Below are 14,573 nucleotides of genomic sequence, written 5' to 3' on the forward strand. Positions count from 1 at the left end.
ATTAGGAGTGCTAGCTGAGTTCTGCTACAGACCTCACTTGTACTGCCAGGAGCAGACAGGTTGGAGCTGTGGCAATGGGGAGGGTGAGGGATGAGCAGGAAGAAGCAATGGCGCAGGTGGGGCTGTGTCCTCGCTAACCAGCCCCCAGCAGCATTGGGGTAGGGGTGGTTTCTGCTGCCTAATGGCCACCAAACAAGGTAAGTTAGTGAGTCGGCTCCGATGCCAGCCTGGGAAGTCCAGGGAGCAAGTCAGAATTGGCAGAGGATGTGCTGGGTACCTGTGCAGGCAGGGGCTGGGTGCTCAGGCCTGTGCCCACCTGCAAGATGCCTCACGCTGTACGTAACGAAAACTGCTACCCCACGGGATACAAAGAGGTGGCATCCAAGAGACTGGAAAAGGGAACCAGGATGAAGAGCTTATTGTGTAAAAAACAAACAAACAAACAAAAAAACCACCCCCAAACCAAACAACCCCACCCCTCCGGCGTGCCCCCTTCCTCACCCTTTTACCCCCTCCTCCCTCCCTGCCTGTCTGCTGCGCGTTGTGCCTGGGCTCAGCGCAGGGATGGGGGCGAGTCCCCGTTGCTGCTGCCGCCGCTCACCCCCCTCTTCCTCACGTCCCCAGCCCGCCAGCTCCCCTCTCTGAGGCCGGGCCGCCTCCTCCTCCTCCTCCTCTGCCGCGGAGCTGCGGTAAAAGCGGGGGAAGGCAGGTCCGCCCTCCGTCCCGAGCCCCAGCCGGCGGCGGCCGCTGGCCCGGCGCGGGGCTGAGAAGAGCGGGCTGTGAGGGAGAGCAGCCACGCGCTTCCCGCCCGCCGGGCGCTGCGGCTGCCGCGCGTGACGTCACCGCGGGTGCGTGCGTGGGTGGGCGGGGGCGTGCCGGGGGCAGGGGCTGCCGCGCCGCGCCCGCCGCTCGCCCGCCTGTCAGGGGAGAGGATGGCGGAGAGCGAGGCCGAGACCCCCAGCACGCCCGGCGAGTTCGAGAGCAAGTACTTCGAGTACAATGGGGTGCGGCTGCCGCCCTTCTGCCGGGGCAAGATGGAGGAGATCGCCAATTTCCCGGTGAGGGACAGCGACGTCTGGATTGTCACCTACCCCAAATCAGGTAGGCGGGCGGGCCCCCCGCCCGGGCTGGGGCTGCCCCCGAGGCGGGGTGGGCTGGGTGGCGGGAGCGGCTTCTCCTCTCCCCTCACCCTTCCTCGCAGGGTCGTCGGCCCCGGGGCCGCGGCGGCCGACCCCGCCCGGCGGGCGCTGCGCGGCGGCGGCGTGTCCCCCGCGGGAGGCCGGGCCGAGGCCTGCGCCCTGCCGCCGGCCGCCCGGGAGGCGAGGGGCCGCCCTGCGGGCCGGCGGCCGCTGAGGACCCTCAGGGTTGAGGGGACTGCCCGCCGCGGGGGGGGCGTCCCCGCCGGCGTGAGGGAGAAGCCGGCGGTCCCGGCCTCGGCGGTCCCGGCCTCGGCGGTCCCGGCCTCGGTGGCGCTGGTGCCCGCCAGCCGAACCGTTCGGGGACAAAGATGCCGCTCCCGGCAAGGGAAATGTCTCCCGGCGTAGGTGTGGAAAAGCAGGAACGTATTACGGCGTGCGGACAGATGCCTGATGCGGCGTACAGGTTTGCTGCCTCCTCTACCGCCTTCCCGACTGCGCTCCCGAGGCGGCCGCCCCGGTCGCTCGGGGAGAACATGTGCGCAAAGTGCGTTCTCGCTGCGCTGCCCGAATCGCCAGAAATATCTCCTGTTAGCAGTGAAAGTGTGCGTGACCCCGGTGAACGCATCCTTCGGCTGTTTTAGGCCGTTCGGGCGTCTGCTTTTAATATCGTATTGCTTGATTTCTCAGTGTCTGCGTTTCTAAGCAAAAATGTTTAAACAAAACTAACGCGGATGTAGTGCTGCCTGCAAAGAGGCAGACAACATGGTAGCTTTGTAACCCGCCTGATAGAACCAGATAGACTCTCCCTCAAGTGCATTCTTGAGTGACTTTTTTTCCTGACAATAAGATCTCTTTCTAGAAAAGACAAAGTCCACTAGAGATGACGGATGCTAGCTCTGTAAATACCCTTGTAAAATGACGTTTCAGTATCATAGATTTCTGACTTATTTGTTTGTGGCATGAATGGATGATGCTTTTCAGTTTCTTGGTGTGCTGCTTCAAACATATACACGTTTTCTACAATGAGGGATCTATTATGTTATCATTTCTTAAGCAGTTTCAAATACTTGTCTTCACATTTTTTTGATATTTCATTACTAGTGATGCTGTTAAAGACTGGGTAGAGCTTGATAGAAGCATGCATTAGATAAGGGATAGTATGTAGAAGGATGGCCCCCCAAATTCTAGGATTAGGAGTAGACAGCCACATCTTTATTGTTCTTCTAAAGATTTATAGCATGCAGCAAGAACACTGTTTAATTCTTTCAGTTTTAAGATTTCAGTTTTGCAAATCTGTGTTTACAATGTTCCTGTGTTAATATTGCACCCCCCCTTCATATTGGTGGATCGTTAAATATCCTCAGCTAACCTCAGTTTCCAGCAGCCGGGTACAATATAGCTAATATATTAGCTGGCAGCAGCCTAGTTTTGATGGCTATACAGTTGGCCGTGGAAAGCCAGCTTGCGTAATCATATTTAATTTGCTATTGTTTTGTGAATATAGCAACATCATATTAGGTCTCTTGGGGTCCCAGCTGAGGCTAGTGACAGGGAACTGTCCACTTACAAAGGTAGTGGCAGTGCTTACTACAAGAGGATTTACTAACAGTCACTGTGGAAGAAGGAAAAGGAAGATCCAGAACTGGGGCACCAAAACTGAAGGTACGGTGTTGTGTGAAGGAACTGGGGGAATAGCCTTGGGATCAAAATAGGTGCCATAGTATTTTACTTGCCAGGAAAGAGAATACTTAGGTCTTGAGAAATCTGATGCCTTTGTCATGGGAATAGGCTCTAGATAATAATAATGTCTGCAAGTTCTACCTTTAGGTAGCCTGAAGTCTACTGAGGCCCTTGGAACTTGTTTTGTCAGCTGATCCTATGTGGCTTACAGTTCAGTGCCTTATTTAGGGCTTCTGAATCAATTGTCAAAGGGTCTGCTGGCTAGGGACAAGCATGTCAGTAGAAATTAGCCTGCCCTTATATGGTTTCCATAGATCTAGCCAAGGTCATGCAGGAAGGCTACAGCAAAGCCAGAAATTAAATCCAGAACCCCAAGCTCTTCTGCATTACCTTAACTACAACTTCATCTTCCTGTCTCTCAGTAGCATTGACAAAGATTCTTCTCTTTACTGGAGCTAATCAGAATATTCATAATGTTGCTGTAATCAGAAAAGTGGGTTTACAAAACAGATTTCATGCACAAAATAAAATTCTGTGGGTTGAAATACTTTAGCTTTTTTGGTAATCTTTAAAGGTAAAACGTGGTTGGGACCACTTATCTAGCTCCTGTTGATAAATTACATTTGAACAAAATTTCAATAATATTTTTGACAACAGAATTTTAGGAAAAGAAAAATGCACCAATGTCAGATAGATTTGGTAGAAAACTTCTTTTTGTTGTTCTTAAGGAAATCAGTTTTTGTTTAGTGTTTCACCAGCTCTCCATCTGCTCAAACTGTGGAAAATACACAAACAAGTCTGTCTGCTAGATGTGTGAGAGGCCAGAGCTTCTAGCTCTTACTGAGCCCTGTGCTACAATCTAGTAGCAGAAGGCTCCATCAGTAGCTGTTGACTGTATGTTGGTTTATCTGTCAAAGAAAATGAGCAAGTGGCTTATAGGGTCAGGACTACTTCAGTAATCCTAGGGACTGATGAAGTAGTACGTATGCCATTTTGAAGACATTATGCTCTGCAAGACTAGACAATACAGCTCTAAACATGTGAAATGGAGATAGTGCTTGGAAATAGTTACAAATATTGGTAAATTGGGAGTGACCCAGGAAAAAGCTGGTCCAATAATGGTAGAAAATTGAATGTACCAGTGGCCTTACTAGGAATAATGTAATAAGCCTAATGGAAGATGACTCTGCTTTAATGTGATTTCCACTGATGGATGGCTAAATAATAATATTCCTTATATCTTTAATTATTCTTAACACCTGTGTCCAATCAACGTTAATAGCTTTGGGGAGGTGCTGGACTAGGAGAAGCTTATGCCTAAAACCCAGAGACTCATTCAGACATGTAAATATGTGAATGTGCGTATATGCTTATACATATGCATGTGGTAGAACTGTAATTACAGAAAACCTTTTTATCATGATGCATAATTTAAAATCAGGCGTGCTACTGCTCTTGAAGAAATGAAATCACAAGTTTCATCTTTCATATAACTTTGTAGTATAGAATGGGCAGGCTGAATGGGATGCACTGAGATTTACAGTAGCTGCAAATGTAGAATGGAATACCATTCTCTTCAGCATTGAATAATTGGAGCTCGCGCAACAGATTGCTTTACAGGTAAGATACAGATGCAATGTTAGTAGGAAATACTGTGCCTCTGTCACAGCTTTTCTTGAACCCTCTCATACTGTGGGCTTTTTGTACCCTACTTGAAGATTAAAATTCTCCTCTACAAGCTTAAACTACAGAATTAATGAATAAGCAAATTCTTTCGTGGTATTCCCTCAGTCACCATGCTAAGAGCTAGATTAGCCTGTCCCTGTCTGTTAAGGTCGATTATTTCAGTGGAATTAAATCAGTCCCTAAAGATAGCATTGAGTCCAGGTTCACTTGGTATTTTGCTGTGTCTTAACAATGCTAACCCCTGACTGTACACGATCTGTCCATTTGCTTTACACACAAATGGTGTAAAACAGCTCTCAATACCATCTTGTATCTGTTCTGAACGAATATGCATTTTGCATTCTTGGGTCAAAGCCCACAAATTAATGCCTTTTGCAAAACTGGTAATTTGAGAAAGTGAGCTATTTACATTAATAATGAAGCTGTCTCTCCCATGTTGATTATTTTGCTAAATAATTTTCTGGAGTTCTGTGTGGGAAAATGTCAGTTGTTGGCTGGACTTGAAGCTAATACTTGCCCAGTTCATGAGAACGTTTTCGTTTAGTGCCAGACAGAAGAGCAAATTCTGGATATGTCCTTTACCTGTCTGGAAGTGGTTTTTTTTATAGATAGCATTTTGAACATTCCTTGCAGCACTGGATTTTTATAACTACCCATTAGCTTGTAGGGAATATGATGGCTGACTCTAGGCATTTGGCTTGATGAAGTGCCAGCAGTGAATTTGCGCATCAGTTCAAGGACAGCTTTCTTGTGTGTGTTCATTGAGTTCTCTTTAAGATTCTTTAACGCTTACATCCAGTGTTATATGAAATCAACCAGAGAAAGTTAAATTGAATTGTCCATTATTTTATTTGCTTAAAAGTTTCTGTATGTACAGAAGAAGGTCATGCTTCTCGTTGCATCTGTTGGTAAAGTGCATTGCACGCATTGTGGGTTTTCTGTCTCCTGCTCTGCATGCCTTTCCCACTGCATGCATACCACTCTTTTATCCTCTTCTATTTCCAGTGCTCCTGAATCCAACCCCTCCTCTTGCTGGGACACTGGTGTGCCCCAGTCCCTTCCTTGGCTGATGGGAGAAGCTCTGTCCTTCCCCTTTCTCTGCCACGTGTCAGGGGCTCTGTCTGCATTCTTCCATGGCCCATTTCCCTTGTACTGTAATCCCTGTTAATCTTTCCATGCCAGGGACGCTGTGTCCCAGGGTTTTCTTCTGTTATGGGGAAACAGTTGTTCGATCCATTGACCATTACAGCAGTGACAGTCACAGCTGCTGGGCTGTGAACCAGATAAAGAGGATACAATGTAAACCTCACTTTTCTCGTTTGTCTGATTCTCCACTAAAATTAATAAGACTTCTGCTCATCAGCATCTAGAATATTCTTTCATCAGACTCGGTGCTCAAAACTCAAGAGTTAGGCAAAGGGAGGCTTGAACCATTGGGCACGTAGACACATGTAGCTTTTCTTTGGCTGTGAAATTGCTTTAAGGATTTCTTATCTCTGGCCTCTTGTTTCTTCCCCTTCACCTTCCAGTCAGTCTTAGCTGTCTGTGGGACCATGTTATAAAAACATACTGGCAAAATGTCTTGATTTAAGAAATACACCATAAAGAAAATGTACCAAATGACTACGCCTTGTGTGAAATCTTGCTTTGTTTGTCTTGCGCAATCCTACTCTTCATGTTTTCTGCAGACTATAAAAATCTCTTGGCAGTGAGGTTATATTTACTGGTAAGATTTGGTTTCTGGTTCTTTAAGCATTATTGTACTGCACAATAATACTCTTATTATTCAATTTAAAGAGTATTATTGCTTGACTAAGGTTATGTGGCTACATATGACCTATGCTTGCAGGGGTGTCCTGCAGTCTGTGGACATCTAACCAGCTAACATATCTGCACTTACATGCCGTAGCAATAGGTGAGTAGGTGACAGGTCCGCACAGAGCTATGTCGATTGAGTATTATGTCAGGGAATCACTGTGTCTATGTCCTCTGTTACCTGCCTGTAAGCATACCTCCATTATGGCTTGGTAAGTTGTACTTTCTCAGTGCCCTGGCTTGCTGCCTAACTAGCTAACATGTACTGGTGGCCTCTGCATGATGTGACGGACTGATAAGCCTAAGCACAAGGAATCCAATTCTTCGCACCTACCCAGATATGCATAGGTCCAACACTTCTGACAGTCCTGATTTGTGGAGTCATAAATGAAAGGAGAATCAGACTGAAAGGTTGCCCAGGGATGTGCCCAAGCTCTGGGAGTTTCTAGGCTGGGAGCTGTCAGACACAGTGACAGGAGGCAGCTGAGGTTGATTGCAGAGTTTTACCCTGGTAATAGCAAGTCTGAGGTGGCCTTATGCCATTGTAGCTAAGGCTCCTCAGGGAATGTGAGCATCCACATGGATGTTTGTGTGTTAACTCAGTTGACTTGCCTTAATTTCCGGCGTTCTCACATGGAACTCCTCCCAAGAGTTTTGTTGGCATTTTTTTTATAACAACAGTTTTGCAGTTGCAAAAGAGCTAGATTCTGCTCTTCTGGATTTATAGTCCTATTCTCTATGCGGCATTTTGATACCTTAAGCTTAATCCATTTTCATTTAAAGAATGAATGGAAATGTTACTGGCCCAGAAGCATGCCTCAAGAAATCATGAGGTTGGCTTAAAAATAGAGATTTTTACACAAAATACATTTGGGATTCTTTTCCTTTGACCTTTGTTTTTTGAGGCAATGTTATGCATGCTTACAAGCTCTTCCCTGTGACATGGAATGATAGGAAACATCTGTTAGTTTCATGAATGTGGATGAACAAGTTAATGTCTTTCAAATCAGAATATGGTATTTAACTTTTTTACAATAACATCACAGTTACTTGGTTCCTCTATCTTAAGTAATTATTAAAGCTCAGATATTGTTCCATTTTAATGCGATATGAATGTGCATCAGTTCTCATACCAACTGGCCAGAAAGAATGGACTTCTTACGGAAGCAGAAAGGGAACAGCAAACTGCATTGCGTGATGGAGATATGTTTTGTGAGCTGTCCTTTTAGGGACTGATGTACAGGCTCCATATTTGAATCTGATTTCATGCTCTTGGTGACTGAAGTCATGGACCTTCCACCAATTAGAAGAGTAAATACTCTGCTGCCTAAACTTGCTCCATTGAGGACCACTCAGGTGCAGAAAGTTAACACCTCTAGACAAGTGTTTCTGGTGGTTAGGGCCACTCATTTCCTGTGCTTTGAAAGTCCTTTTGAGATGGATCCATCTTGTTTTATTTATGTATAGCTCAAAATACCTTCTGGTATCGACTCAGTCTTAAATACTGCTAGGCAAAGAAATGATAAATAAAAACATCAAATAATAAGTAATTGAAGACAATGTTAAATTTGCCACTAATGCATTTGACTTGATTTCAGTGGTAGTAGAATTGAATAGGTCCTTACATGGCTTGAACAGGAAATAAGGGTGGAGAAGAAAAATCTGTTAAGGAGAACTTGTTTGTTATCTAGCTAGCAGTGTTTCTCTCATGAGCCTTTTATCAAACTAGTGGAGAGATGTTACTAGAGACAGAACACATGGTTCAGAAGAGGAAGAATTCTCCAGCTACCTAATAGGCTTTGCTGGGTCTTTTGCAAATGTAGCATAATTGCTTCCCTGCTGTGAAGTAGTGCAAAACTCAAGCAACTTGCTTTTTGAAAGCAGGCTCAGGGGAAAAAAAAGAAAAAAGTTTTACCCTGCGTAAAAAGTGTAATCTGGACATGTGAAATCACTGTTAACTGGATTAGATGATAATGACCTCGAAGACTAAAGAATTAGAAGATGATGTAAATCAGCCAAACCCAACAGCCAGTCATTCTCGTGTTAATGTTCATCTTTCATAGTGAAGATATTAATGAAAGGAAGCAAAATGCTTGAACATTGGACTGAATTAGATTAAGCACACATCATTTTTCATTCTTATTATGCAGTCTTTTATTAAATGAAGACTTTTCTCTTTTTGGGTACAGTAGGGATTCATACACCCTATGCTGGGGGGAAGGAACTACCCCCTGTATTGTCCCATCAGTGCTGCTTTTTTTCATGTGCTTTTACCCACCTGCTGTTTATAGTGCAGGATGTGAAGGCCATCATCCTTTATAAGGCTGCAAGTTCTAGATGAAATATGATGACATTAGATCACTGTATGTGATGTAGACAATGGTGCTGAATTAGCCATTCGCTACAAAATGAGACAAGTGTGAAGCAGGCGAAATGAGAATCCTGTTCAGAAGACACACACTGACTATACGTGCAGCAGTCCAGATTTGGCAGTACGTTGGCTGCTTTGCAGTGTCCTGTTGATGCAAGGCAGTCGTAAACCTAGGTTAACCATCCAGTTAAAAGCCTGTTTACTGCTGATCAGGATTGCCAAAGTAGCACAGAACAGCTACAGGCATTGCAAAAATTGGATTGCTCTATGTATATATAGCTGAAGTGCACATTAATAATGATCAATGTCAGTCCTTTTATTGGAACACCAGTGTTTTCTATCAGAAAGTGTGTTCTTTTCAAGGATTTTGCTGCAATACTGAGAAAACCCATGGTGATATAGATTGGCTGATCCTCTTTTGTACTCCCAATTAGATCTATTTCCATTTCTAATTCTGAAGAGCAGCAATAGGAATAGAATAGAAATGGCTGTAGTTTGCATTCAGCAGACAGAGGGAATGACTGTGTGCTAAATATGAGTGGGGGCATAGGTACCTTGCAGGAATGATTTTGCTTAGGGCAGCTATAATATGAGGAGGATTCTGTTTGAGATAAAATGCTTTACTCCCTGACCTTAGACAACCAATAGCTGACTAAACAGGCTGTGTAGTTTCATAAATAAATGATAAACAATATTTCTTGAAATTCTGAAACAAAAATGTGCTGCTTATTTTTTTTTTTACATGTGTAACTCTTATCTGCAATGGTTTCACATTATACTATTGGTGTGCTGCCTTCTTGCAATTTAACCACCTAATATATGCAAATACACATTAATGTGTAGGCAGGTTTTGCCTAACAAATTTCCTGGAAGGGTTTGAAACTGAGGCATAAAATTGCATTTTAAGAAGTGACAGATGTCTTCTGAAATGCACTAACCATATGAGGAGAGGAACATGTTCACAGCAAAGGGTATGAGAACTACCTCCACACAAGTTTCTAATATGGATGCCCTATTGTCTCCTGCCTTCTGATCCTATTTCAATCGGCAGAGCTCACTATGAGGCTCTGCATTTAGCCACAGACCATATTACGACTCTGTAGAACAGAACACAGAAAGTGATATAGTTACCCTTAGCGCCACTGATTTCTAGGACAACTATGCACTTCTCTTCGACTTAATGAAGTCCTTGAGAGTGATTTTAAAAAACAATGACTTGTCGTTACAGCAGAGTTCTCTTCTGCATTGTCCTCCTTGGTATAGTGTTGTGTGACCCGTATGAAAATGAAGGGAAATTATACACGGTGGGGGGACTTTGTTGGAGATTGTGAGCTCCTGCTGGGGTAATGTATGATGCAATTTAGGCATGTTTTTGATACAGGCTCTAAAAGGTTAGGAGAATAGGACTGCCAGAGGAAGCAGAAGGGCAGGATACAACTGAGGTAAGATTGGGGTAAGCGCATGTACCTTCTTATTTGTGCTGCAGAGAGGAGGTAAGATTTGAAAATTTGCTAATATACCTTTTGCCCATCAATGTGAGGAGGTACTGTTGTTAGTTTACATGGCCAAAATTTGCCAGATAATTTTCAGATGTTTGAGACAGCAGCTGCCCTGTAGCATAGACGAGCCAATAAAAGTACTCTTCCCCTGTGAATTACTGTCCTGTTGGCCAATGCTTTGGTGTGACTGCACAATCCTACATGCTCGCGCTATTATCATGAAAAGCATGGTGTCTCTTAATTGGGTTGTGAGGATGTCCATCAAAGGGAGGAGCCTGGGGAAAGAAGGTAAGGACTGAATGTACTGGGTTGACTTCAGACCTGGTCAACCTTGAATAGGTTGAAAAGGTTGAAGGGTGAAAAGGGATGTGATTCTGCCAGACAGTTGGTAAGGGAGCAAGCAGGCTTATCTGTTATTTTCATGTTCCTGACATGTTATACTATACATTTTTTTCCTTCTGTTTTAGGATGATAGGTGTTGTGCTTTCTTATACCATGGGAGCATGTTTGGCGAGTAAAAACTGAAAGAGAGAAATAATCTAAGGGTGTAGGTGTAGATGTCCTCTTTTAAAAGCATCTGTGCTAGTGCAGGATGTTGGTGTCCTTAGCCTGCTGTTTGTCGTTTCTCTTGAAGAATCACCCACAGAGTATTTTGTGTGGATGCATTCTAGTTTGTCTCAGGCAAAAATTGCTAGGTAAGTTGATGCCAAAAATAGAAACTCCTTAAGCTAATTTGGCTGATTTAATTTTAAGTGAATTGGAGTAACTTCACACAAACTGCCCCATTGGTGATGACAGCTGGTGCAGACATGATGAGCATCCATAGACATGAACAGATTTTACCAGCCCAGCTAAAGCCTGAAGAGAAGAGTAAAATACTTTTCCCTTTGAATATCTGATACCAAGAAATATCAGTTACCAACCAATATCAGCTGTCAGTGAAGGACCTGTAACAAAATCTGGGACACCTAGATATGATGAAATCATGGATGTGGAGACAAGCATGAAGACACAAATTAAGACTCATCAATCAGAAGGCAAATAAAGACAAACTTGTGATTTCTTGTTATTTTGATCCCTAGATTTTGAGCAATCTGTGGACCTGACTCCTAGTTCTTAGAGCTGTTAGTACACTACTTGCCTAGTCCTTGCTGCAGTGCATGTGAGGATGTTGTGGCTTATTGAGAGGGACAGAAGAGAAACACTTTTTGCCCCAGCTGTCCTCAAGACGTTTTTGCCTTGTGGGCCTCTGCCTGCTGGGACACATGGGGGTAGCCATTGGTTAGATGCAATGGTTAGGGAGTACGTGACTCTTGAGCTATTTTTCTTCTGGTTTTATAAAGTCTAAGGTACACAACATAGACAATCCAGTTATCTGCTTCACTGTGGCTACACTAGTACACTAGGCAGAGGCTCCAACAGGCTGTCATCCATGCTATTTTCTTGCTAGCATGTTCCCTGACAGTTTTGCTCTCTCTCAGACAGCATGCTCCTCAGCATGGTGTGGGAGGTAGCTGGAGCCAGGGACTGTTCCCAGGAGGCTATGGACGAGGCTGCCTTGTTTTGGGAAATCAATCTCTGTGGATGTGGGTTCAGCTGTCCCACATGTCCTCCCAGAGAACAGGCCCTGGTGTGTTTTATTTACTAGTGTTGCTCCAGCTTTAGGATCCAGCATGCGTAAAAGCATCACTAGGCCTTTTTCTCCAGGCTGCTTCTGTTGGTGTTATGTGTGAAACATACTGCCTTGCCTGGCTTGCCGTATGGAAGTGGAGATCCTCAACAGTCGGTGCCTGGTCTGAGATGCACTGTGGTCGATTCTACACTTTTCATCCTGTCCTCTATTGAGTAGTGAGTGTGCTAATGTAAGGGAGAATTAGGACTCAGGCCATTTTTTAAAAATAGTACTAATGCATTAGCTGAAAATAACACTGGTTTGTAACCAGTTCATTAAAGCAGTGCTTTAGGATACTATATTATGCAATATATATTAGTAGCAATAATTCTATGGATAATATATGTATGTAAACAGTTCAGTGACAGCTTTTTTACCAAACAGAAAGTACATTTTAGTCCTAAATAGAATACGGTGTTCATAGTTTGCTGATTACAGCCTCTGATGAAACACATTCGAAACACAAGTCAGACCTAATGGACCTGTGTCTGCATTCTATGATGTAAGTCTAGTGAAAGACAAGCAGAATTTAGCCTGTTGGTTTTCTTTTAAAAGTCAGTATCTGCAAGTGGAAAAATAAACTGATTAGTAAGTCTAAAAATCCAAGACTCTGCTTACTGAATGTTACTGGAAGCCGTGCAGTTAACACTTGTTTTAAATCCAATCTTATTTAAGCTGTTGCCATCAGTTTCAGAAGATCTGAATTCAGTTTCATCATGTTCCACAGAGTCCCTTGACAGGTCACTATTAAACTTAGGGGCATGTAGGCCACATAAAAGGGGCATTAATCTTAGAGGATGAGTATTCAGGCCTTTCTGAAAATTGGGCCCACTAATATATATTTAATTGGTCAGTCAAAAATATTGGCAATATAACATCAAAATTTCAGCCTTTATTCTGAATCCTGAGTCATCTAGCAACAGAAGAATTGGAAAATACAGTATCAAGGTGTATACATTATTTTTATTATTAAACTGATATGATTTGATATCACTATCTGATAATGAAAATGTCTATTCTTAAGCCAGTTGGAATTCCAATATGTAGGAGAACCTGAAAATAGAGACCTCAAAAGGAGATATTTTTATGGTTTGGAAATTGTTTTCTTCTAATGGAAAAATCTATTTTTCCCTCCACTATTCTAGCATGAAGATGAATCTGTCATGCTTACCTGGAGATACACACTGAAATTGGTGAAAGGGGAATGAGCTTGCAGGCAATTAGAACAACTATGTGGGGAATCGCTTTACAGCACTTGCTAGGCCAATCTGACAGCTTTAGCAGCCCTCATTTTTAATGAGCACTTACATCTACCAATGTTATAAAAAAATTATGAGTCATAATGGGTCCATTGCATTGTATTAGCTGAAACTTGATCAAGCATTGGTAGATCAAATGAAGTGCAACTAATTGAGAGTGCTAGAAGACTGTTAGTATTAACATGAATATTTCTTTATTTTATTTTTCCATGTGGTTTCCAAACAAGAGGTGAATAACAGGAACATACCAAAGACCTTTGCATCCTTGAGTTGCAGGTTTGTCCTATGTTAGCTGATATGGAGGGCAGAACACTGAAATAAACTACGTTAGACACCATGTAGGGAAGCAAAATTTCACAGGAAATTTTATGGTTTCATATCTGCCACTTCACTTTGAACAAATCTGAGGTTCGGTGGCTGCATGGGAATGTGCCAGTGGCCAGAAAGTAGTGCAAGGAGCCAGAGAACAGCTGCACTAAAGAATATTTCTCCCTCCTAGAGAGACCAAGTTTGACGTCAAAAGTCACCTAACGCCTAGAAGCAGAAAGGAGTAGCTGTGGTGTTGCAGAGTTTTGGCTATCTTGCTATGCTGTCTGGTTACTGCTGCAGCAGTTATATTTACTGATAAGCAGAAGCAGAGTGGCCGTGAACTGACTTTGCTGTTGTTGCTGAGGCATTGGCCATGAAAAAGGGTACAAACGAAGAGTTTCCAATCATGATAGCAGATGCTGTAAGCATGGTAGGATTCTTAATGAGTCCTGATTTCTGTGCATGATTAGGCATCACAGAAAAGGACGGTGCAGCTCAACTAGCAGACTTTCAAACTGCTGTGACTGGGCTGCTTTTGTACATGCTGTTACGCAGAGCAGAAATGCAAAATGCAGGTTCACAGATAATTTAAAAGGTTCTCCTAAGCTACTGCTGGAATTTGCAGGTTTTTATCACAGCTGTTTCCTATCCTATCTCTTGCCAGATTTTGTGAGATAAACTGGAACACACTGTTTTCTCCTGAGGTATTGACATAACAGAAGAGCTTGTCAGGGAAGAGCGTTTCTCAGGTACAGTGCACTGAAGTTCCTCAGATGGTGACTGGCTCCTTTTTAGTTGGAATTGGATAAATGTAAATGAATTCCACAACTCTTTTGGCAATATGACCTCAGAGGTAGCAGGGCCAGCAGTATTCCTCCAGGATGAGATGTGGATCTGCTGCAGCTCGAAGAAGGAAGGGTAGAGTTGCTGGGTACTTATGAATGTTGCATCTGGTCCCTCATGCCCAAGGCTGACAGATTAATCCTGTTTGTCAGTGACTGTTTGCTCTTTCTGTACCATCCCAAGTGAGGCATGCATGTACATGCATAAGCATTGAGCAACACAAGGAGAAAATGATGGAAAATACTTGAGATGCACAAGATCCACTGATTGTCTCCAAGAAAAACCTTAGCTTCATATGCC

At 43.6% G+C, this 14,573-nt stretch overlaps 1 protein-coding gene across 4 annotated transcripts in view; it reads left to right on the forward strand.

The window, feature by feature from the left end:
- Positions 1-882: 882 nt before the first annotated feature.
- The window catches only part of SULT4A1 (sulfotransferase family 4A member 1), a 30,483-nt gene continuing 16,792 nt past the window's right edge, over positions 883-14,573 (forward strand). For 3 of the 4 annotated variants that reach the window (XM_075051848.1, XM_075051847.1, XM_075051849.1), the window contains exon 1: positions 883-1,101. In XM_075051848.1, the coding sequence (XP_074907949.1) occupies positions 933-1,101 (169 nt within the window). In that variant the 5' untranslated portion in view covers positions 883-932. The remainder of the gene's footprint in view (positions 1,102-14,573) is intronic. The other variant, XM_075051850.1, reaches the window with a different exon arrangement.

The sequence above is a fragment of the Buteo buteo genome, chromosome 19 (genome assembly GCF_964188355.1).
Source record: "Buteo buteo chromosome 19, bButBut1.hap1.1, whole genome shotgun sequence".
In the NCBI taxonomy this organism is placed as follows: domain Eukaryota; kingdom Metazoa; phylum Chordata; class Aves; order Accipitriformes; family Accipitridae; genus Buteo; species Buteo buteo.